We start from the raw sequence: 22,693 nt of genomic DNA, 5'->3' as shown, positions 1-22,693 counted from the left end.
GTGAGGTGTGGCATTATGCCCGAACAGCTGCGTGGCTGTGCTGGTGTAGCATTATGCGAACCACGGTCGTGAAACAGTAACGGTGTGCCATATGCCAGGCCACAGTCTGTCTCTGAGGTGTAGCACGATACCTGAACCACGGTCTGGCTGTGCTGGTGTACCATAATACCCAGAGCACGGTCTGTCTGTCTCACCGGCGTGGTACAGCATTATATACCCGGAAATACAGGTCTGGCTGTGCTGGTGTAACATTATACCCGAACCACGGTCTGGCTGTGCTGGTGTAGCATTATACCCAGATCACGGTCTGGCTGTGCTGGTGTAGCGATACACCGGAACCACGGCTTGGCTGTGCTGGTGTAACGCATGCGCCACCTGAACCACGGTGTGGCTATTGCTGCAGTGTATCGGTATACCTGAACCACAATATGAAGCAATGCTGGTGTAGCAATATGGCCGAACCACAGTTTGGCAGTGCTGGTGTCAACATAATACCCGAACCACAGTTTGGCAGTGCTGGTGTAGCATTATACCCGAACCACGGTCTGGCTGTGCTGGTGTAGCAATATGCCCGAACTCACGGTCTTGCTGTGCTGGTGTAGCAGCATATAATGCCCAGAAACGCACGGTCTGGCTGTGACTGTGGCATTATGCCCGAACCACGGTCTGGCTGGCTGTGCTGGTGTAGCGTATGCCCGAATTACGGTCTGCCAGATGTGCTGGTGTGGCGATGAAACGCGCAAACCACGGTCTGGCTGTGCTGGTGTAACAATATACCCGAACGACTGCCTGGCTGTGCTGGTGTAGCGATATGCCAGAACCACAGTCTGGCTTTGTGTTGATGTAATGGCATTATACCTTGAACCACGGTCTGACTGCTGCTGGATGAGCATTATGCGAGCAACCAGACCTGGCGCTGTTCTGGTGTAGCGTATACCCCAACGCTACGGTCTGGCTGTGCTGGTGTGGCATTATGCACGAACCACCGCCCTGGCTGCGCTGGTGTAGCATCACACACGAACCACGGTCTGGCTGTGCTGGTGTAGCATATACCCAAACCATGGTCCTGACTGTGCCGGTGTAACACCCAACCCCAACCATGCGGTGAGCTGTGCTGGTGTAGCATTATGCCCAAACTACGGCCTGACTGTGCTGGTGTAGCATTATACCCGAACCACGGTCTGGCTGTGCTGGTGTAGCATTATACCCGAACTACGGTCTGGCTGTGCTGGTGTAGCATTATACCCGAACCACAGTTTGGCAGTGCTGGTGTAGCATTATACCCGAACCACGGTCTGGCTGTGCTGGTGTAGCATTATACCCGAACCACGGTTTGGCAGTGCTGGTGTAGCATTATACCCGAACCACGGTCTGGCTGTCCTGGTGTAGCAATATGCGAACCACGGTCTGGCTGTGCTGGTGTAGCATAATACCAAGAACACCGTCTGGCTGTGCTGGTGTAGCATTATACCCGAACCACGGTCTGGCTGTGCTGGTGTAACATTATACCCGAACCGCGGTCTGGCTGTGCTGGTGTAGCATTATACCCGAACCACGGTCTGAATGTGCTGGTGTAGCATTAAACGCGAACCATGGACTGCCTATGCTGGTGTAGCAATATACCCGAACCACGGTCTGACTGTGCTGGTGTGGCATTATACTCGAACCACGGACTGGCTGTGCTGCTTCTGACTGTGCTGGTGTAGCATTATATCGAACCCAGACCTTGCTGTGCTGGTGTAGCAATATACCCGAACCGCGGTCTGGCTGTGCTGGTGTAGCATTATACCCGAACCACGGTCTGAATGTGCTGGTGTAGCATTAAACGCGAACCATGGTCTGGCTATGCTGGTGTAGCAATATACCCGAACGACTGCCTGGCTGTGCTGGTGTAACATTATACCCGAGCCAAGACGTGGCTGTTCTGGTGTAGCATTATACACAAACTACGGTCTGGCTGTGCTGGTGTAGCATTATACACGAACCGCCGTCTGGCTGCGCTGGTGTAGCATCACACACGAACCACGGTCTGGCTGTGCTGGTGTAGCATTATACCCAAACCATGGTCTGGGTGTGCCGGTGTAACACCCAACCCGAACCATGCGGTGACTGTGCTGGTGTAGCATTATGCCCAAACTACGGCCTGACTGTGCTGGTGTAGCATTATACCCGAACCACGGTCTGGCTGTGCTGGTGTAGCATTATACCCGAACCACGGTCTGGCTGTGCTGGTGTAGCATTATACCCGAACCACCAGTCTGGCGGTGCTGGTGTAGCATTATACCCGAACCACGGTCTGGCTGTGCTGGTGTAGCCGTTATACCGAACCACGATCTCGCTGTGCTGGTGTAGCATAATACGAAACACCGTCTGGCTGGCTGTGCTGGTGTAGCATTATACCCGAACCACGGTCTGGCTGTGCTGGTGTAACATTATACCCAGACCGCGGTCGCAGCGCGCTGTGCTGGTGTAGCATTATACCCGAACCACGGTCTGAATGTGCTGGTGTAGCATTATACCCGAACCACCGGACTGCCTGTGCTGGTGTAGCAATATGCCCGAACGACCTGCCTGGCTGTGCTGGTGTAGCATTATACCAGAACCACGGTCTGGCTGTGTTGGTGTAGCATTATACCCGAACCACGGTCTGACTGTGCTGTGCCAGTTGGCATTATACTCGAACCCAGACTTGCTGTGTACTGGTGTGGCAATATACCCGAACGACGGTCTGGCTGTGCTGGTGTAACATTATACCCGAACCACGGTCTGAAACGGTAGGTGTAGCGTTATGCGCGAACCATGGTCTGGCTATGCTGGTTAATGCAATATGTAACGACTGCCTGAAACATTGCTGGTGTAACATTACACGAGTCAAGCTGTGCTGGTGTAGCATTATACCCAAACCACGGTCTGGCTGTGCTGGTGTAGCATTATGCCCGAACCGCCGTCTGGCTGCGCTGGTGTGGCATCACACCTGAACCACGGTCTGGCTGTGCTGGTGTAGCATTATACCCTGAACCACGGTCTGGTGTGCCGGTGTAACACCAACCAGAACCATGCGGTGACTGTGCTGGTGTAGCATTATATGCCCAAACCACGGCCTGACTGTGCTGGTGTAGCATTATACCCGAACCACGGTCTGGCTGTGCTGGTGTAGCGTTATACCCGAACCACGATCTGGCTGTGCTGGTTAGTAGCGTTATACCAGAACCACAGTTCTGGTTTAAAGCCGGTGTAGCATTATACCCGAACCACGGTCTGGCGGCTGTTGCTGGTGTAGCATTATACCCGAACTACGGTCTGGTGTGCTGTTGTAGCATAATACCCGAACCACGACCTGGCTGTGCTGGTGTAGCATTATACCCGAATCACGGTCTGGCTGTGCTGGTGTAGCATTATACCCGAACCACAGTTTGGTTTAAGGCCGGTGTAGCATTATACCCGAACCACGGTCTGGCTGTGCTGGTGTAGCATTATACCCGAACCACGGTCTGGCTGTGCTGGTGTTAGCGTTATGCGAACCACGCTCGCTGTGTTGGTGTAGCGATTATACCCGAACCTCGGTCTGGCTGTGCTGGTGTAGCGTTATACCCGAGCCACAGTCTGGCTGTGCTGGTGTAGCGTTATACCCGAACCACAATCTGGCTGTGCTGGTGTGGCATACCCGAACCACAGTCTGGCTGTGCTGGTGTAGCATTATACCCGAACCACAGTTTGGCTGTGCTGGTGTAACAGCACACTATAACCATGGCCCGACTGTCCTGGTGGAGCATCCCTGAATTATATCCTCTAAACCCGAAATCTGTTCAAAACGGCGATGAAACAAACTTATTCAATAACCAATTTCGGATTTATGTTTTAAATCCCCAGTTTATTCACCCGTTTTCTAACACTACGAAAATAAGAAATATGTATAATTTCATTTGTGCTTTCAGCAAAGCTGATTAAGGTCTGGACTTCGGACTTCTGAATTGTCCGAAGACAATCTTAATCAAAATTGTTAATGCTTAGGACTTCATGAGTGAGTGTGTTTAGTTTAAGGCCGCTTTTAGCAACATTCCTGCAATATTACGGCCAAGGTAACCGGCCTACATGAAAATGTCTGCATGGTCCTTTCAGTTTTGATATTTTCTTTGCAGAGAGGAAGAAGTCTTCGGAAAACTGCTAACTCAGCTTCTTGGTTGGAAAGCAGGTTTGTAAACTGGAGCTGAAATATATTTTAAAAAATTAAAATAACATTCTTACAAAAAGTACACAAATAGATTGCCCGTTATGTAAAGTCATGACGCTTATTGATGATGGAGAAATATGCACATACATCTTGGTCTTGGCCGTGGATCCTGTGGGCGTGGCCTTTGAACAGGGGGTGATGTTGGGTTTCCTTGAAGAAGACGGGGAAGGCGGGGAGGCAGGGGGAGGAACCAGCTTTTGTCCTGCAACAGAAAATATTTATGATCGTTTATGGACAGGTTAATAATATAATTTGCTGCTTTAATAGACTATAAAAAGCATTTCGATGGATTCTTCTCTTTCTGAAATGAATGAAATTAGAAATCGGGGAAATCGTTATTAAAATATTATCTTAGCTGTTTTGTATTTAACATTGAAATCTTCTAAGTAACGATTTCCAGGATTACCTATTGTTTGAGTTTGGAAGCCGACCCGTGAAGATCCGGGTCAGAATTGGTCTTCAGCAACGCATGCCTGTCGTAAGAGGCGACCAACGACTCGCTGACTTGGTTGACACATGTCATCGTATCCCTAACTGCGTACATCGATGCTCATGCTGTTGATCATTGGTCTATGTGGTCCAGACCCGATTATTTACCGATCGCCATATAGCTGGGATATTGCTGAGAGCGTTGTTTGAGAGTCGACATGTTGGCAACAGTTTAAATGAACATATAAATAACGTGATGTTTAGGATTAGACTTTCTCAGTAGGTATCAAATAATCTGATAATTTCTAGTACACCTTTTTTTTTAAACAAAAAGAGCTAGTCCAAGCCCATGCACTCTGACCATTATAAACTAACACGATACCCATTTTCGAAAGCTATGAATATACAATGCATTTAAGAAAACAGTCAAATTAACATGACATTGTTATATACTGGACAAAATAATAGGGATATTGGTATTGTTATGATTGATATTTTATCAATGTGTCAATGAATAAATACATCATTATTCATAATTTCAAAGATTTACATATATCCTAACAATTTTTGTCCAGTAAATACTGGGGATTATACTTTCCCACGAAAGTACAAATCCTAGCAGTTCCGGCCGGGTTATCGAATTCCATCCGGGACTCTAACCCACATTCTCAGAGCGAGGCATCAGCTTTATTGCACACTTGCAGGCATTCCACCTGTAACCCTCAACCCTCATGGTTACAAATAGATCTCAGTGGATCAGTTTACTGTTGTTACTATTTTGATCAAAGTAAATGAGTTGGTTGTAAAGATTCACATGGGACGATACTAGTGGAGCTGAAGGACTCCGACACAACGCAATGTTATTTCGGAGAATACCAAATCAATTTCTTAAATACTCCTTTGAGTATACGCAATATAATACAAAGCCGGGGATGTATTATATTGGCTCTCTGTTACATATATTCACGAGATCATATTGTCACCACCTACCTTTCCCAGACATTCTCGCGTTCAGTTCAGCCTTCCCGATCTGAGTCGAATGAAAACCGAGCTCCAGGCGATGTCGTCGGTGTCATTGCGTGAATCTATTTTTAGCGTGTTGGTATTTCCCATCCAAGCGGGCCCGGGAACAAGCCTGGGTATTTTCCACTCTCCGTATTTACTGACCTCGCAGCAAAACACCACTGCGTCAGGCGAATAGGATTGACATAAAAAAGATCGGCCTAATGCAAGCTTTTTAGTGTGTTCTTCATATTGTTTTGCAGTGAGACGACCTGTCATTTGAACCCGTGAATCTGAATAGCGGTGCAGTCCATTTTACCATTAAGGGGCCGAGGGTATTTAAAGCGATAAACTGCTGTGAAGCCTGTCAGTCTACTCTCGCTCTACTGGAACGGGTTCTATTTGCAAATACTATTTTGCATGCTATTTTGCGGTTGACCATTTCCATACACAACCAAATACAACACTCGAATGTTTCATGTGTTTAACGATAAAAAAATACCAAACGGTTAATTTCTGTCCTAGCCTAGGTTCTGTATGTGTGAATATTTTATGGATAATACGTTTACCCAATTTAGAGTGCGACATGATAAGTTTCAAATATCTGCAGAGTTTAATACTCTTTTAACAGCCCACTTTACAAGATACTATTATACAAATGCCCAAGCAGAAACACGACGCTTCCGAATCATTGCGTAGAAAGTGATTACTGCAAGGATCACAAAATCACGCGCGCGAAGTTTTCATACCTGTTCCCCCTTCGAGTAGGTAGTGGATCAGTTCACGGCACGCTCCCCACTCTCCTTGTTGGTTGGACAGTACAAGCGGCTGTATCGGTCGCTAACTCTCCACATGGCTTCTATCACAGCATGTTGAACCGTACTTGTTACCGATATAAATATACGTTAGCGACGCTAATGGAAATTGTGTTTCACGTTTTCGGTTGATCTCTTAATGAAAGTAAATCATTTTATTACAGATGTGTATTTAGATTTTGTGATGACTCATCAAAAATGAAACAGATGAAACACGTGCAAGATCTTGACTGGACTTTGTAAGATGTGGCGAAGCGTCTCGTGTGACTGAGTGATATATCCGGGTATTCCTGCCTCTTTTCTCAACAGGTATATTGTCACTCATGGAAAAGGGAAAGCATGTAGCTGACTTCTCGCAAGTTCTCAATTCTCCAGGGCCTAGATTTTCGAAGCTGTCTTAGCGCTAAGATCGTCGTAAGTTAACGTTAATGTATGGCACTTACGACTATCTTAGCGCTAAGAGAGCTTCAATAATATAGGCCCATGCAGGAATCCACGTGGTCCTTTTCTTCACATGGGAACGTTCTTGATAACGAGCAAGTGTGCGTGCGTGGAGGGTCGGACGGATCGAGGGAGGGATTGGCTGGATGTATAAAAGAGCGAGATTGAGAGAGTGACTGTGTGTGTATGTTTCAATTCAACATTTTGAGTAGGTTTTCCAACTTTGATTATGTAATGTACGTATGGATGTCTGTATGTATGTGTGTAGGTAGGTAGGTAGGTATGTGTGCATGTACAGTTGTATATGCATACATGTAACACCTACGAGTATAATGGAACAGTCCACTGTCTAGTGAGTAGAGCAGGGTGAGCCTAAAACAGGTTCGTTACTGAGAAGTTTGATTGTGTGTAAATAGAACTTTGTTTGATTAAATGATAAATGATTTCTCTTCTAAATATTTATTTTACTATCAATTACTATCGAATGTAAAAACAGGTTTGTCACTGAGAGTTTTGATTGTGTTTATTGATAGAAAAAGACCCATCCCAATAATAGCATATGTACAACAGACGTTAACTGAGAAAACGTTTTGTTGGAGAGATATAGATATGTACATATTTGAAAACATTCTGATTTGCAGTAAATGAGACACCTGCATTGCTATGTAAGATACGATTAATACCAATCGGTGTTCTAATTTCAACAATCCTTTCTAAAGATTGTAACAGTTTATGTCTTTGAGTAGTATACAACCGGCATTCAAGGAAGTAATATAAAACATTCTCACACCCATGGCCACATTGACATGATGCGTCATATTTTAAATATTTATTCTAAATAAATCGTAATTAAGTACACTCGTCATATATCTTAATATTGTGTGCAAAACATATATAACTTCTATATTCCACATGAATAATATTTAGGTTCACATTTGTCTATATTTGATTTATATGATACAACAGTGTCGCAAATTTTTAATAGCTAAGCTAATGTTTTCAATATGATGATGCCGACTCCTGTTAGACTAGAAGGTTAAACCGAAATGTTTATGAAAATAAACTGTTTTTATATTGCCGCAATAAAAATTCAAATTACTGTCTTTTCGTCCATCTTTCAAAATAAATAATATAGCTTCAGTTTGTTCCTGTGTTTTTATTTGGACTATTCTATTATAATGTGTAGGTAACAGGTAGTAGATAATCTGTTCACTGAACCGTAAATGTTGTTGTTTTAAGGTGTCTGCGAACTGTCTGTCTGCGTAATGGGAGGAGACACCTTGTAATTTACACGATTAACGACATTCGCGTACATTTACGATAAAAAGAACACATCTTAATACATATGTGATGAGCAAATGACCGTTGTGGCCACACCGTGTATTCATGAAGTTATTAGAAATACGACCAATACAACTTTATCAAATAATACAAATACAAGCAGTACGCAACATCTCTGGCGCATGGCGGCAACCTGTAAATAAGTGAGTCTGGACAAGACGGGCTGACAAGTTCTAACCCAGACCTTCACATAATGATGATGATAATGTTGATGATGATTTGATGTTTAATCTGATCTTCAGGGGTCGGCGTGATACAGCCATCTGGATAAGTCTTTGTCATACAGCGAAACAACGTTAATCGGAGTTGTGAGTGAGTGAGTGACTTTAACCCGGGTCTTCAGCGTAACGAGCGAACTCTTCAACCACGAGGCTACCCCAACGAAATAATCAGGGTAGTACTTGTCTGTCAAGTATTTTGAATCAGGATTCTGTTCACTTTCCTTCCAACCAATTCCCTCCCACCGTTGTCATTATCCCCCGCAACGCGTTTTGCGGGGGTATTAAAATGGACTCCGTCCGTGCGTCCGTCCGTCCGTGCACATTTGTCATTTCCGGAGCATAACTCTAACACCATTCTATGATTCTTCACCAAACCAGGCACATAGATAGATCTGGTGGTGAACTGGTGCCTTTTGGTAGTTTTGATTTCTGAATCAAACATTTTTTGCGTTTCCATGGCAACAAGTTTGACTTAGACTGAAATTGGTGGTAGTACTCTTTTCTGGAGCTTAACTCTAAAACCATTCAATGTTTCTTCACCAAACCAGGCACATAGATATATCTGGTGGTCTACTGCTGCCCTTTGGTATTTTTGGATTTCTGAATAAAATAGTTTTTTCCGTTTCCATGGCAACAAGTTTGACTTCAACTGCATTTGGTGGTAGTGCTCCTTTCTGGAGCAGAACTTTGAAACCTTTCAGTACTCTCCTTCCACTTAGCTATATACACGCCAAACATTTGACATAATCAAAACTCGTAGACATATATGAAGAGTATTTTGCCATTGCGGGGGATATTGATGACTTTGTCTTCTTGTTTATCTTTACCAGTGGTATGGTATTTTACCATACTTATAAAAATTAGACAATAAACAATATCACTCCTTGTGTTAAGGAAAAGCTAATAAAGAACGCCCGGTGTAACGTTGCTTGAGCTAGTACCTTTTAGTCGCATAAAGGCCAAACATGAATCACACCCTAGACACGACCTGGCTGTCCAAGTGTAGCATCATACCCGAAGCTTGTTCCCCCGGTGTTTATAAGACGTCACAGTCTGATAAAGAAAAGTGCCAAATTCAAAGATTGGTTGAAATACTGTCAAATTTTCAAAGTCACAGTTCCAAAACGTTCTGTCACAAATATTTCTACATATGATGTTATACATGCCTAATTATAACGATTGATATTAGTGTCCGTTTTAGGTGGCCGTAAAGATCATGTTAGAATTGGTCTTCAGCATCCAAGGTTTGTAAGAGGCGAATCGTGTGGTCAGGATCGCCGACTTGTCTGATGCGTGTAAATTGCATTGTACACCAATTGTCTATAGATCGACGCTCATGATATCTATCACTGGATTGTCTGTTCCAGGCTCGATTGTTTACAGACCGCTGTCATCCACCTGGAACATAGTGCGGCTTTAACCAACAAACAAACAAACAAAGTTTGGAAGTGTCCGGGTTGTTGTAGTCGTCAAAACTACATTTATGGTTATTGTGATTTTCTACATCTGATTAACCGATCATAATCGAATATTTTCCAGGTTCATGGAAGAATATGCGTTATTATTATTCAAATAAAACAATTGCTACGCATAAACAAATAAATTCGACACGCATTTTCATTTCCGTAATCAAAATTTAGATTCACAAAATTTTGTTTACGACAAATGCATAGAGGGCGTCTTCATGATAACATCTTCTGATAAAGAGTTCGAATCCTAGGATCGACTGGATTCTGATGCAGCACATCAATGAGGATACGGCATAAAATGGTCATTCATCCATACGTAATTTCCTGCTGAAACGACCATAGACTCGTGAAGATCCGAGTGAGAATTGATCTTCAGCAACCCATGCTTGTCGTAAGAGGCGTCTAACAGGATCGTGTGGTCAGGCTTCCTGACTTGGATGGAGCATGTCATCTTATCCCAATTGCGTAGATCGATGCTCATGATGTCGATCACTGGTTCAGAATATATTATTCATATAACTGGAATATCGCGGCGTTAAACAGCAAACAAACACAAACAAAAGACATATGTAATTCAATCTTCATTAACTTAATACTTTCAGCAAAGTAAGTTTCCACATCTATATTTTAATCATTGCCAGGACCTGTTCAAAGATAACGCCTATCAGTCAGTAAATTCTTATGCCAACATAACGAGATTGTATGTCCGCAAGGCCATTTTACGTTGTAATACTGCCATATCCATTCGTGACCAATTCGTGTTATTCCGGGACCAGCTCTTGGAGATTACGGAAAGAGGCGAGTGGTGACGAACGGAATGTGCTATGCCGAGTGAGACTTCGGAAAGCCGCCCCCGCTTGTTGTGTGTGTTGCGCGTATCAGTCGAGGTGCTGAAAAATAGAACATACGGTTTTTAACATCCTTGGAAAAACTTCATTTGTAGAGATATAAGATACTCCTTCGAGGCAAATTGTGACACTCCATTACTAAAATAAAACTTATAACGTCGCATTTACACCTTTTTGTTTGAGAACATATTTCCAAAGCACCAGGTGTGTACTTTCTTTTGTGCGTCAGTATATTTTCATCCGGCATCATTACTTCAGTTGCCATTTCCCCACAACGTGAAGAGAACAATTTATTTTAATAAGAGGGACATTTAGACAATAAAAACCTGTCGTCAAGGGAGAGTAACACAAACAGATTTTGACTTTAAACTAGCATGATATCATAAAATGATATCACTATGCAGAAAGATACAATATTAAAACAGCTATAGATCGCTAGCAACGGAAGGAAGATCACCACACCAGGGACCATCAGGACTGACAAGACCTTCGCTACCCAGCTGGATTTACACCTTTACCTCATGTTTGGCCGATTCTCAGAAATTTTGACAAACACTAAAAGAACACATAATCTACTGAAACAATGCTAGATGTATAATAGACTAAATCTCAGTCTCTGAATGTTAAAATTTTGACAGTTATAAATAATGATCCCATTTAATTTGAAAAGGTGAGGTGAAATTGGGTTTAACGTCGTGCTTGAGAATATTTCGCTCATATGACGACGTGCATGCGTGTGTATGTGTATGTGCGGCTGCTTGTACTAGCCCAGACTTAAGCAGGTTTTATAGTGCTAGCCTACTGAGATACCACGCTGCAGTGAAGCATGAATACCCCACTCAGACACATTATACTGACTCCGAGCCGACCAGTCCTTGTTGTACCCATTAAGGCCGAGCGCCAGGCAGGGACCAACAAGTACCATATTTTAACGTCTTTTGGTATGACGCGGCCGGGTAATTTGAAAACGAGCAACAGTGAGATAACAGAACCTGAAGAAGTCAAGGACTGTGAGACATAACAGATACATACATGTATACACGTTAAATGACATGGTCTTACATACTCTCTGAATGGCATATTTCCCGATGGAATATTCACATACCCGGGGGTTGCCGTGGGGGTGGCTGCTGTGGAGGTGGTCGGGGAGGAGGGGCCGATCCCTTGTTTCCAATGGGCACATATTGTCCTGTAACAGAGAATAATGGAATGCACGGTTCATAAGTTGCTCATGCCGGATGAAAATATACTGAAGCACAAAAGAAAGTGCACATCTGTGCTTTGGGAATATTTTCTCAAACAAAAAAGGTGTAAATATTCTGAAAAATATACTCATTGCGACTTACACCAACATTGTGTACGTGTACGTTGTTCTGTTCGTCAGTTTATACTGTCCCTATTTGCTTTCTGAAACACAAGGACAGCGATCAAATTATTTTGTTTTTACAGAAAATATAATGACTCCAAGGACGCGTAATTATAATAGAAGACATGCTCAGAAATATACATTTTGAGCACATGCCTATATCTTGTTTATCGAGAAATCGCATTTTGATAACATATACTACTAAGTACTTCGCAAACTGCCGATTTAATTATAGAGAAACTCTCATGACACTCGGACTTCTAACCGCATTAGGGGGCTACGCATTACCACTAGTGCTGGTATTGGCATACAACCTGCGATACAATACATCACAATACTAAAATTGTAGTCAATACGATATATTGCCAAAGCATTGTGCACTGAAGCTGCGATACGACACGAATCCAAATATAAGGGTGGCGATACGATACGTATCACGATACCAAAAACTTTCATTCTAACACCAACTATAAAACACCGTAAGATCAAAACAAAACCACTTTAAAGCATTTGGTAAAATTCCGCCAGCGTTTTTCAATGTTAATTCGGAAATGAGATAATTACGTTTATGCACGGACTTTGTGAATGTTAATGTAATGTGAGCGCTATGTTTGACACAGTTCCTGGTGCAATAATTTCCTAAAAACTTATGATTTGAAGGGAAAATAAGTATGCATATAATTTAATCATCAGACAAAAGTAAGTCTTTCTTGACAGATATCGGGATTCGGCAATATTCAAAGTAAAACATCGATGTATCGTGGCCCATTTGAAGTATCGTATCGGGATATACGACAATGTAAACCTTTGTATCGATCACTATATCGGCGCCCAATGGATCGATGCGTATCGATGCGTATCGATGAATCGTCACACCACTACGCATTAGCCTTGTGGTTAAAGCGTTGGAAGACCAGGGTTCTATTCCCCAGTTGGGTATAATGTGTGAAGCCCGTTCCTGGTGTAACCTGCCCTGACGTTGCTGGAATGTTGCTAAAAGGGATGTAAAACCCAACTCACTCACTAACCTCATTAGAACTGAAAAAAAACTGGATAGCTTTTCGTTTGTTTTACATCATTGATGACGTCACGATGACGTTCTTGTGGTTGATTCTGAGCCAGGGATTCAGTATCCATGTAGAAGATACTCTTCGAACTAATGAAAATTGATGCATAATTATTTGATGTTATGAATAAATTATATAAGAAACACAACATTGTTTATGTCAGATAAAAGTCTCGCTTCCGGTAATTCCGGAAGGAGAATTAACTCGTCCCTTTGGATGTCGTTTATTCTGTGTCGGGAATCAACAGTTTCGAGTGATTTCTCTATTTCGACAACGAATCTCATCTCCTGACAATACAGACTTTGTCTTATGTTGCCCGTCTTCTGTAAGAGATTTGTAAAGCAAGTGATCAAAGAAAGCAATACAGTTTATTTAGTAGTGAGTGAGTATGGTTTTACGCCGCTTTTAGCAATATCATGACTTGGGGTACCAAACATGGGCTACACACATTGCACCCATGTGGGGAATCGAACCCGGGTCTTCGGCGTGACGAGCGGACGCTTTAACCACTAGGCTACCCCACCGCCCCGTTTATTTAGTAAAAGGTCATAGGCTCATAATACAGGCAGCGTCTGGTGTTATGAATCACACAGGGTAAGTAGATCATCTTTACTCGTTTGATTTGTCGTATGTGTGTTGTTCAGGTCAGCGCCTGGTTTATGTGTCTGTTCGAGTACCTAGCAGTGAATTTATGAAGGCCAAGAACCCCCCGCCTGCTGACGCCAGGTACATTATATCAGGCTACACTTGAACTAAATACCTCGCACTACTATCAAAGCCTCTATGACACTCTAGTTTTCCCATTTCAGGTGGCCCCCACCATGATATTGCTGGAATATTGCTAAATGCGGTGTAAAACAACTCACTCACTCTAGTTTTCATAGTAAAACAATGAAGATCAGTAAAATACAGCATGATAAAATTTGAAATTTGTCTTTTCGTTTCTAATTGCATGGTTAGCCCAACTTGTCACCTTTATCAACTTTAAGAGGTCACTCGATGAGAGAAAAATGATAGCTATGAAGAAGATACAATTATCCTTCATAAATTCAACAGGTCAGTTTCTAGTAAAATCCATTCTTTAAATAAGGTTTATTTGCACAAAGGCGATTTTTAATGGGGTGTAACAACACCCTACACTGGTGGCTAAATGTCAACTGACTTAAACCATTACAGGCGCACGAGTGTTAACAATTAAAGGCTGATGTTTGGGGATTATTTTTAAAGAAACGAAGTAAATATTTTGAAAAGCGTTTTGACTTTGTGTTAGAAGCCATAGACACTGTCTGTACACAGGTTGCTAAACTGGGTGCAACTTGTGGTGTACATTCCTTCGTACGTCAGTCTAGTTTATAAATATCAAGAAAAAATTGACATGCATGGCTTGCTCCTCCGGCGTTTGAAGTCGCCCACAGTGCTCCCGGTTCACTGTCAGTGTTTTCTGGTGCATTTCCAACACAATACACCTCTCTAGCCTATATCTTGTAGACTGTGTACATTGTAAATGAAACGTCATGACCCAACTAACTGCAGCTCTCGGGCTGTAGGGAGAAATCTCGAATGGGGTGCATATTATTTCAGCACATTCTACATTGTAATATATATGAATGAGTGTTTTACCAACTATTTGCGTTTTATTTTTATTTCATCATTAAAGTTGAATTTTTTTAAATTGTCAACTTTTCATCACAAAGATTCAAGTAAGGTGGCGGATAGTCAATAATCAGTTCTCTGGAGCGCATGCGCAGTTAAATATTACACACCAACCCCAAAGCCTAATCCTAAAAACAAGTAAAACAACAGGTAAATTCGAAGTGTACCGAGATTAGCCTACCTGCGAACATCTAAAACTAAAAGGTCACCTTAACGTGAAACCCGGAGCGGAAGGTCGGGGAGTTCGATCCCCGACCGCGTCATACCAAAAGACGTTAAAATATGGTACTTGTTGGTCCCTGCCTGGCGCTCGGCATTAATGGGTACAACAAGGACTGGTCGGCTCGGAGTCAGTATAATGTGTCTGAGTGGGGTATTCATGCTTCACTGCGGCATGGTATCTCAGTGGGCTAGCACTATAAAACCAGCTTCAGTCTGGGCTAGTACAAGCAGCCGCACATACAAATACACACGCATGCACGTCGTCATATGAGCGAAATATTCTCAAGCACGACGTTAAACCCAAGTTCACCTGACCTCACCTAACGTGAAAAACCCAGATTGACAATTCGTGTACCGTATTTTCTAAATCAGGCGCACGCTATTCATTACACTCCGGGTCCTAAAGTGGTAGCCCACTTCTATCTGAGGCCGAGTTTATCAATATTTGATGAAATTAATGCATGTCCGAGGAAAACAATTTCCCTATTAATGTAATGTGTTTAACTACATATTAGACGCCAAGCCACGCGAAATGAACTATCACCGGTATCCATTAGATGATGTACGGTATGTCTTATTCATTTACCCAAAGGGCAAATCGAACAAGTGTGAAGCATTTTATATATTACAGTTATTGTTTTACTGTTCCACGTATTTGATGAAAACAAGTGTCATTTGTTGTAAATATTCACCCAGTACTGGTCGTCCTGCTGAAATGGATTATTTCCTATTAAATTCTGACCCGTGACGATCCAGGTTAGAATTGGTCTCCAGCAACCCATGCTTGCCGTAAAAGGCGACTAACGGGATCGGGTGACATATGTCATTGTATACCAACTATATATATCGATCCTCATGATTTTGATCACTGGATTGTCTGGTTCAGACTCGATTATTTACAGGCCGCCGCCATTTTACCGGAATATTGCTGAGTGCGGCGTTAAACATCAAACCAACAAATTTGATTCTGTCATATATGTTCGTCATTGCTAATGTCCTTTGTTTTGTAAATGTACGGTTGTGTAGAAATGCTTGTATGATTGTAGAAATCTGAGATTATATGAATTTCGGATTCACTATAGTGAAAGATATTACTTTCGTACCACCTCTAAGAGACGGCAGCAGTAATTCAACGAGAAATTAATTACTGCTGGCGTCTTATAGAGTTCGTACGGTAGTTCCCATATACATATCCCTCGGCAAACTGAACAAGCGCTGTGAATTGTTTGTTACAGTTGGGTTGTTTTACGGCTTCTACAAGTATGATGTAAACGGTTGTTGCAATGATTCATTTAAAACGCTGGGGCTGATGATGCTGCTGAAATAGATTGACACAATTCAATACTTTTAAGAACAAATACTAAACGTTCTTATGGCAGTTTACACAATGTAGTACAAGGCAGTAGTATTAGGTACAGAAACTGAAAACGCCGAGATAGATCATAATCTCACACCTACCTTTACCAGACATCGTGACAATCAGCTCAACCTTGTCGATAGCAGCCGATATAAGCCGAGCCCCTGGCAGATGACAGCTGTGACACGTGGAACTATTTTTAGCACGCTGGGTATTTCCTGCTATTCCCCCGAATCTTGGTTTTCTTGGAAAAAGGCTTCAGGGTTGTACTGAATCGACGCAAGCTGTCTCTCGCTTAGGTTCAGGGTCATGTTGGTTCATCGTTTGGCAAGATATTATTTTTCACGACGTAATTGTTTGTTTGTTGTTTAACGCCGCACTCAGCAATATACCAGCTATATGGTTGCGGTCTATAAATAATCGAGTCTGGACAAGTAAACTCAGTGATCAATATCATAAGCATCGATCTAAATAGTTGGGGTAAGTTGTTTAGAAGCCGCAGCTATATTCCATGCATGGGTTGCTAAAGACCAATTCTAACCCGGATCTTCACGGGTACTATGTCCCTGGGGTGAATTTACATTCCCAAATATAATTAAAGGCTGTAATGACGCTGAGGATGAATTCTGAACATAAGATCCGCTGATGCTGAGTTCGAATCCCAGGTTCAACTCGATTGTAATACAGCACAAGCTATTTGTATGTTTCATTTTTGTAGTGGTGAAAAGGAAAATGGCCCGTGAAGGTCCGGGTTAGAATTTGTCTTCAGCAACCCATGCTAGTTTTAAGAGAGATCGGAAGGTCAGGCTCGCTGATTTGGTTGAGTGAGTTAGTGAGTTCATTTTTACGCCGCTTTCAGCAATATCGCGGCAGGGGGAAACAAATGGGCTTGACACATTGTACCCATATGGGGAATCGAACCCAGGTTTTCAGCCACTTTATTTTTGCAGTAAATGTTAAGCCGAAAAATGTGTTTAAATGGGCTTGGAACCAAAAATACTCACTCCCTGACTATCGACTGCAGCAACAGCCTTATGTTCAGGTTTGAGTGAGTGAATGAGTTTAGTTTTACGCCGCACTCAGCAATATTCCAGCTATATGGCGGCGGTCTGTAAATAATCGAGTCTGGACCTGACAATCCAGTGATCAACAGCATGAGCATCGATCTGCGCATTTGGGAACTGATGACATATGTCAGCGAGCCTGACCGCCCGATCCCGTTAGTCGCCTCTCACGACAAGCATAGGTTGCTGAAGGCTCATTCTAACCCGGACCTTCACGGGGAGACAAGCATGGCTTGCTGAAGGCTCATTCTAACCCGGAACTTCACGGGGAGACAAGCATGGGTTACTGAAGGCTCATTCTATCCCGGACCGTCACGGGGAGACAAGCATGGGTTACTGAAGGCTCATTCTATCCCGGACTTTCACGGGTCTGTTCAGTTATGAGTCTTGATATAACAAACATAAAACGAACATATGAATTAAAATTCAGTTTTATTATGATGCTTTAAGCAAAACACATCCTGACATGCTGGTTAAAATCTGGTCACTGAGTCAATGATAACACATCAACTCTTATTGGTTTGGTCAGCATATTGAGATCGGATGCATCTGGGTGGTGCGTTGAAGCTTTGACATTTACAATGCTAAGACGATGATGTCTTCGAGGAGCCGCCGCCTCCACCGCCTCCGCTAGGTGCAGCAGTTTTCAAACGTGGCGCTAAAAATCGAAATAAAATACCATCACATACAGTCATACATCGGTTGTGTCGAACTAGCGGCTGTGGCGAAGTTAAAACTTGGTCCTGCGTATTCATTATTAAGTCATCATAATGAGGAAATGTCGTACTTCAGATACTGGAAGTATTTACGTGAGTCCCTTCAACTTCGATATGTTACAGGGAATGTATGAAACCAGGGATTTCACGTAATCCCTGAAAGAGTCAGTGATTTCATGAAATCCCCTGTGACCCCAAGGGATTTCACATATTCCCTAATATTTCAAGGGATTTCATGAAATTACTGATGTCATATTGTTCCATTACACACATTCCCTGTTATGATATCAGTGAATGTTTGAAATTAATGTTTGTAGCTTAAATGGACACTGATCCAGAGCTATTCTCCGGGAATAGTTGTTGCTTTTGTTATTGGGTTTCCCCTGCAATTACCCAGATGATATCCCAGAATTCTTGGTTCATTCTCACTTATCCACCACCCTTTAGTTTTGACAAGGGATTAGATGGGATTAGTTGACACGGGTTAGTGATTACACTGCTCACTCTGAAATTTGGTCCTGGTGGGTGACACTAATTAGCTGATTTGCCCTGTTACAGTGAACAGTGTTCGTGAACTTTAATTAAATTGTGTCGATTATGCTATTTGTGTTTTTTTAATTCAGTGAACACTTTTCACTATTACACGATTATAAAATGGTACATGAGGTTCTTTAAGGTCAGTCACGATGGCTAACCAACAGGTTAATGTCCAGTTTATTCCTAATGGTAGAGGTGGTCAGTACTTAGTGTTCCAAAATTACAAGTTTGTAGTTAAAAAGAAGACGAGGAACATCTGTCCATTGGAACTGCGCCCAGAAGAACTGCCATGCCACGGTTAACACCAAAGATAATATTCTCACGTCCTACAGAGACCAGCAATATCTTCAAGATTATTGAATTCTTGAATAAAGAACAATCTTACGTAGAGGCATCATGTATGCAATTAAGAGGAGGTGCCAAACCTCCTCGCAAGAAAGTTAAATATGTCAATTTAACAAACAGATTATGTAACATCAAACAGCAATTCTTGGCTGGCCATATGGATGTATATGCATATTGGGATGCAGTATCCCATTTAACAGGCTATTGAGGATTGTCATAGATATTGAATGTATTGTTAATTTTGATATTGTATGTATTGTTGAAATAAAAAAAAAATGTAGAAAGACTTACTTTTTTACTACTACATTCAAGGGGGGATCTTATTTCACAGGGAACAAAATTTCAGGGACATCTATTGTCTTGAGGATTATTCCGCTTCAGTGACTTGTCCACCTAGAACAATAGGTGGTGGATAAACGAGAAGACCCCGAATTCTTGATTGGGTGGAATCTCTGTTGCACAACATGCAAGCGCAATTGATAGTATATATCCTACATTGATCAACAAAGATGAAATCTGTTTTATTCATTAAAAATATTTTCATCTTCATTATTATGGTAACAAATAAACACAATTCGACGTTTATATGCCAGTGACACAAAATGTTAGGACTGAAAAAGAACTAAGTCAATGAATGTCTTTATAGTTTTGTCTTATAATCCTAATGTATTTATCATTATATTTTTATGCATTTTTTAAACTGCATGAAAAGTAAACAATCTGTTCTAATGAATATAAAAGGACTGTAATACCTTGACATTTTATACATTGCCAACGTGGATCATATTTGACACACATGAACTAAGTGCGACCTAGTGTATGTTGTCTGTCTCATCGAAACAAAACAGCTAAAAAAATGAAGTGGAATGATTCTGCTGAATGCTACAAAATATTAATAATAACAAAATACATATATTTGAAGGAAGGACGTTGTTGTTACACAGGCCCTCTACGACACAATACATTCATCAATCAGTGTGTTATCGGTTAATCCTTTGATCGACTTGTTTTAAACCCATCTGATGATTCCTCTTGCTGCACTTCCAAGCGCATATTACATAACATGTAAACACTTGTCACATCAGACAAAACAATTAATAACGGTTAATGAGTTATTCACGGCCCTGTATTTGTCTGTACTCTGTAATGTATAATAAACAAAGTGTAATGCAAATGAGTTGCGCAACAGAGCAAAATGACCAGTCTTCCCTCATACGCGCGAAGCATTTTGCTATGTTTTCTTAACTCAGTTGCATTACAGTTTGAAGGTCTGTACAAATCCCTGGTTTCACACATTCCCTGTAACAGATGTAATGCTTTTCGATTGTACATAGATTTAGAAAATATGACAGCTGTCATTGCTGTTTACTATTGATGTTCAGATCCATGAATGTCCGGGTTAGAATGAACCTTCAGTAACCCATCGGGTGGTCAGGCTCGCTGACTTGGTTGACAAATGTCATTGGTTCCCAATTGCGCTGATCGATGCTCATGATGTTGATTACTGGATTGTCTGGTCCAGGCTCGATTATTTACAGACTTCCACCATATAGCTGGAATATTGCTGAGTGCGGCGTAAAGCTAAACTCACTCACTCACTACTATTGATGTTGAAATATACACCATTCGTGACCCACTCGTGTTATTCCGGGACAAGCCGAATAGGTTACGGAAAGGGGCGAGTGGTGACGAATGGTTCACATACCTGGTGGCTGCCGTGGAGGTGGTCGTTGTGGTTGTGGACGTGGAGGAGGGGCCGATTGCTTGTTTCCTTTGGTTTCTGGAACATAAAGGTTAGTGGTCAGATTGTTTTATTATTATAAACAACAGCATTACACATGTGCTACCTTATTTTGAACATATGATTCATATACACTCTTCAAAAGTAAGATAATTCGAGAAAACCTGTGATTACAGAAATTCAAAGCCTATCGAATGATGATTCTAGATGGATAGGAAAATGAAAGGATTAGATTTAATATGTGAGTGAGTATGGTTTTACGCCACTTTAAGCAATATTCGAGCAATATCACGGTCGGGCACACCAGAAATGGGCTTCACACATTGTACCCTTGTGGGGAATCGAGCCCAGGTCTTCGGAGCAACGAGGGATCGCTTTAACCACTAGACTACCCCACCACTCCGGGTGAAAGATGCGCCGTGTTGAAGAACTACAAATATCGATAAACAAAAACAGAGTCGTGTATTCAAAATAAATGTTTGGGATCCCTGGATTAAAAGAGTCCCGTCTCCATGACGAGACTCAAAGGGGCGTGGCTAATACACATCAGGTTATAATCAGTCAGGTGATGTGAGGTGAAATGGGGTTAAAAGTCACTGATCATCCCGTAACGATATATGACCCGTGAAGATCCGGGTTAGAACTGATCTTCAGCAACTCATGCTTGTTGTAAGAGGCGACTAACGGGCTCACTGACTTGGATGACACATATCATCGTATCCCAATTGTGTAGATCGATGCTCATGCTGTTGATCACTGGATTGTCTGGTCAAGACTCGATTATTTACAGACTGCCGCCGTATAGCTAGAATATTTCTGAGCGCGGCGTTAAACAACAAACCAACCAATCATCCCTAATGTCGAGTACCTGACTGGATACCAAGACCTACCATCTTTTGACGACTAGTTAGAATGAGGTCTCAGTTTTGCCCTATAGTAAGTCAAGATACAAATTTTAAGTCATGAAAACCAAAGTTATTCTCCGTGAACGTGTTATCTACCTTACATCCGTCTTGGTTATATACATTGTTGGTTTATTTGTTTGTGCGAGTACTTAACTGAGAATTTATAACAAGGGTAGGTCAAGAACCTACCCTGTCGACGCCTATGACGTCTAACACACTCGAAAGCATCGCTTTATGTCCTCTCGACAACTGTTGTTTGCATAACAAAATCGTGAAGACAAGTTGGACCATGTATCAAGTGAATAGAAGATATGTCTTTTGTTGTCACATGACTTCATGTTTCTTCCAAATTCCTACCAGTCATGAAAATATAAACGTGTTCATGTCACTCCATGTGTGACGTTGGTTCTTTGAAACGAAATTTGAAATTACATATATCCTCTACCCGTGACGATCCGGGTTAGAATTGGTCTTCAACAACTCATTCTTGTCGTAAGAGGTGACCAACGGGATCGGATGGTCAGGATCGCTGACCTGCTTGACACATGTCATCGTATCCCAAATGCGTAGATTGATGCTCATGCTCCTGATCACAGGATTGTCTGATTCAGAATCCATTATTTACAGACCACCGTCATATATCTGGAAAATTACTGAGCGTTGCGTTAAAGAATAAACAAACAATAAACAACAATATATATCCTTTATGAAGACTACCTGGACACATTAAATACCTTGTCTAAACAATAGTTAGTATTTCACATTCGTAATACCTCCATTGATCACGGATGGACCCTACCAATTCATAACCTGATTACTCACCTCTACCGTACATCATGACCTTCTGTTTCGTCTTCAAAGTACGAGCCGAATGACAGTCAATGACGTCAGCTTCTTCCCGTATCTATTTTTAGCATAGTAGG

At 42.1% G+C, this 22,693-nt stretch overlaps 1 protein-coding gene and 2 long non-coding RNA genes across 4 annotated transcripts; all 3 read right to left on the bottom strand.

Moving 5' to 3' along the window:
- Window positions 1–3,856: 3,856 nt before the first annotated feature.
- Window positions 3,857–5,772, bottom strand: LOC124272662. The gene is made up of 3 exons (XR_006897398.1): window positions 5,651–5,772; window positions 4,319–4,433; window positions 3,857–4,207 (listed from the first exon to the last, which is right to left on the bottom strand). It is a non-coding gene; the product is annotated as an uncharacterized LOC124272662 (long non-coding RNA).
- Window positions 5,773–10,517: 4,745 nt separating this feature from the next.
- Window positions 10,518–16,687, bottom strand: LOC124272661. Of its 2 annotated transcripts, none has more exons than XR_006897397.1 (3): window positions 16,564–16,687; window positions 11,903–11,986; window positions 10,518–10,839 (listed from the first exon to the last, which is right to left on the bottom strand). XR_006897397.1 is itself a non-coding variant. In XM_046707846.1 (3 exons), exons 1-3 carry the CDS (start codon window positions 12,149–12,151, stop codon window positions 10,629–10,631), a joined length of 303 nt encoding a protein of 100 aa, XP_046563802.1. In that variant the 5' UTR covers window positions 12,152–12,166; the 3' UTR covers window positions 10,518–10,628. The 2 variants fall into 2 exon arrangements, 1 of the variants encoding a protein (XP_046563802.1); XM_046707846.1 differs by lacking the exon at window positions 16,564–16,687 and adding an exon at window positions 12,144–12,166.
- A 1,258-nt stretch (window positions 16,688–17,945) lies between these two features.
- LOC124272657 lies at window positions 17,946–22,641 on the bottom strand. The gene is made up of 3 exons (XR_006897394.1): window positions 22,593–22,641; window positions 20,830–20,904; window positions 17,946–18,184 (listed from the first exon to the last, which is right to left on the bottom strand). It is a non-coding gene; the product is annotated as an uncharacterized LOC124272657 (long non-coding RNA).
- Window positions 22,642–22,693: the final 52 nt, after the last annotated feature.

Source organism: Haliotis rubra, unplaced genomic scaffold, assembly GCF_003918875.1.
Source record: "Haliotis rubra isolate DU_JTF1 unplaced genomic scaffold, ASM391887v1 Scf1712, whole genome shotgun sequence".
In the NCBI taxonomy this organism is placed as follows: domain Eukaryota; kingdom Metazoa; phylum Mollusca; class Gastropoda; order Lepetellida; family Haliotidae; genus Haliotis; species Haliotis rubra.
The sequence above is the reverse complement of the archived record's forward strand: the minus strand, read 5'-3'. Positions and strand labels throughout refer to the sequence as shown.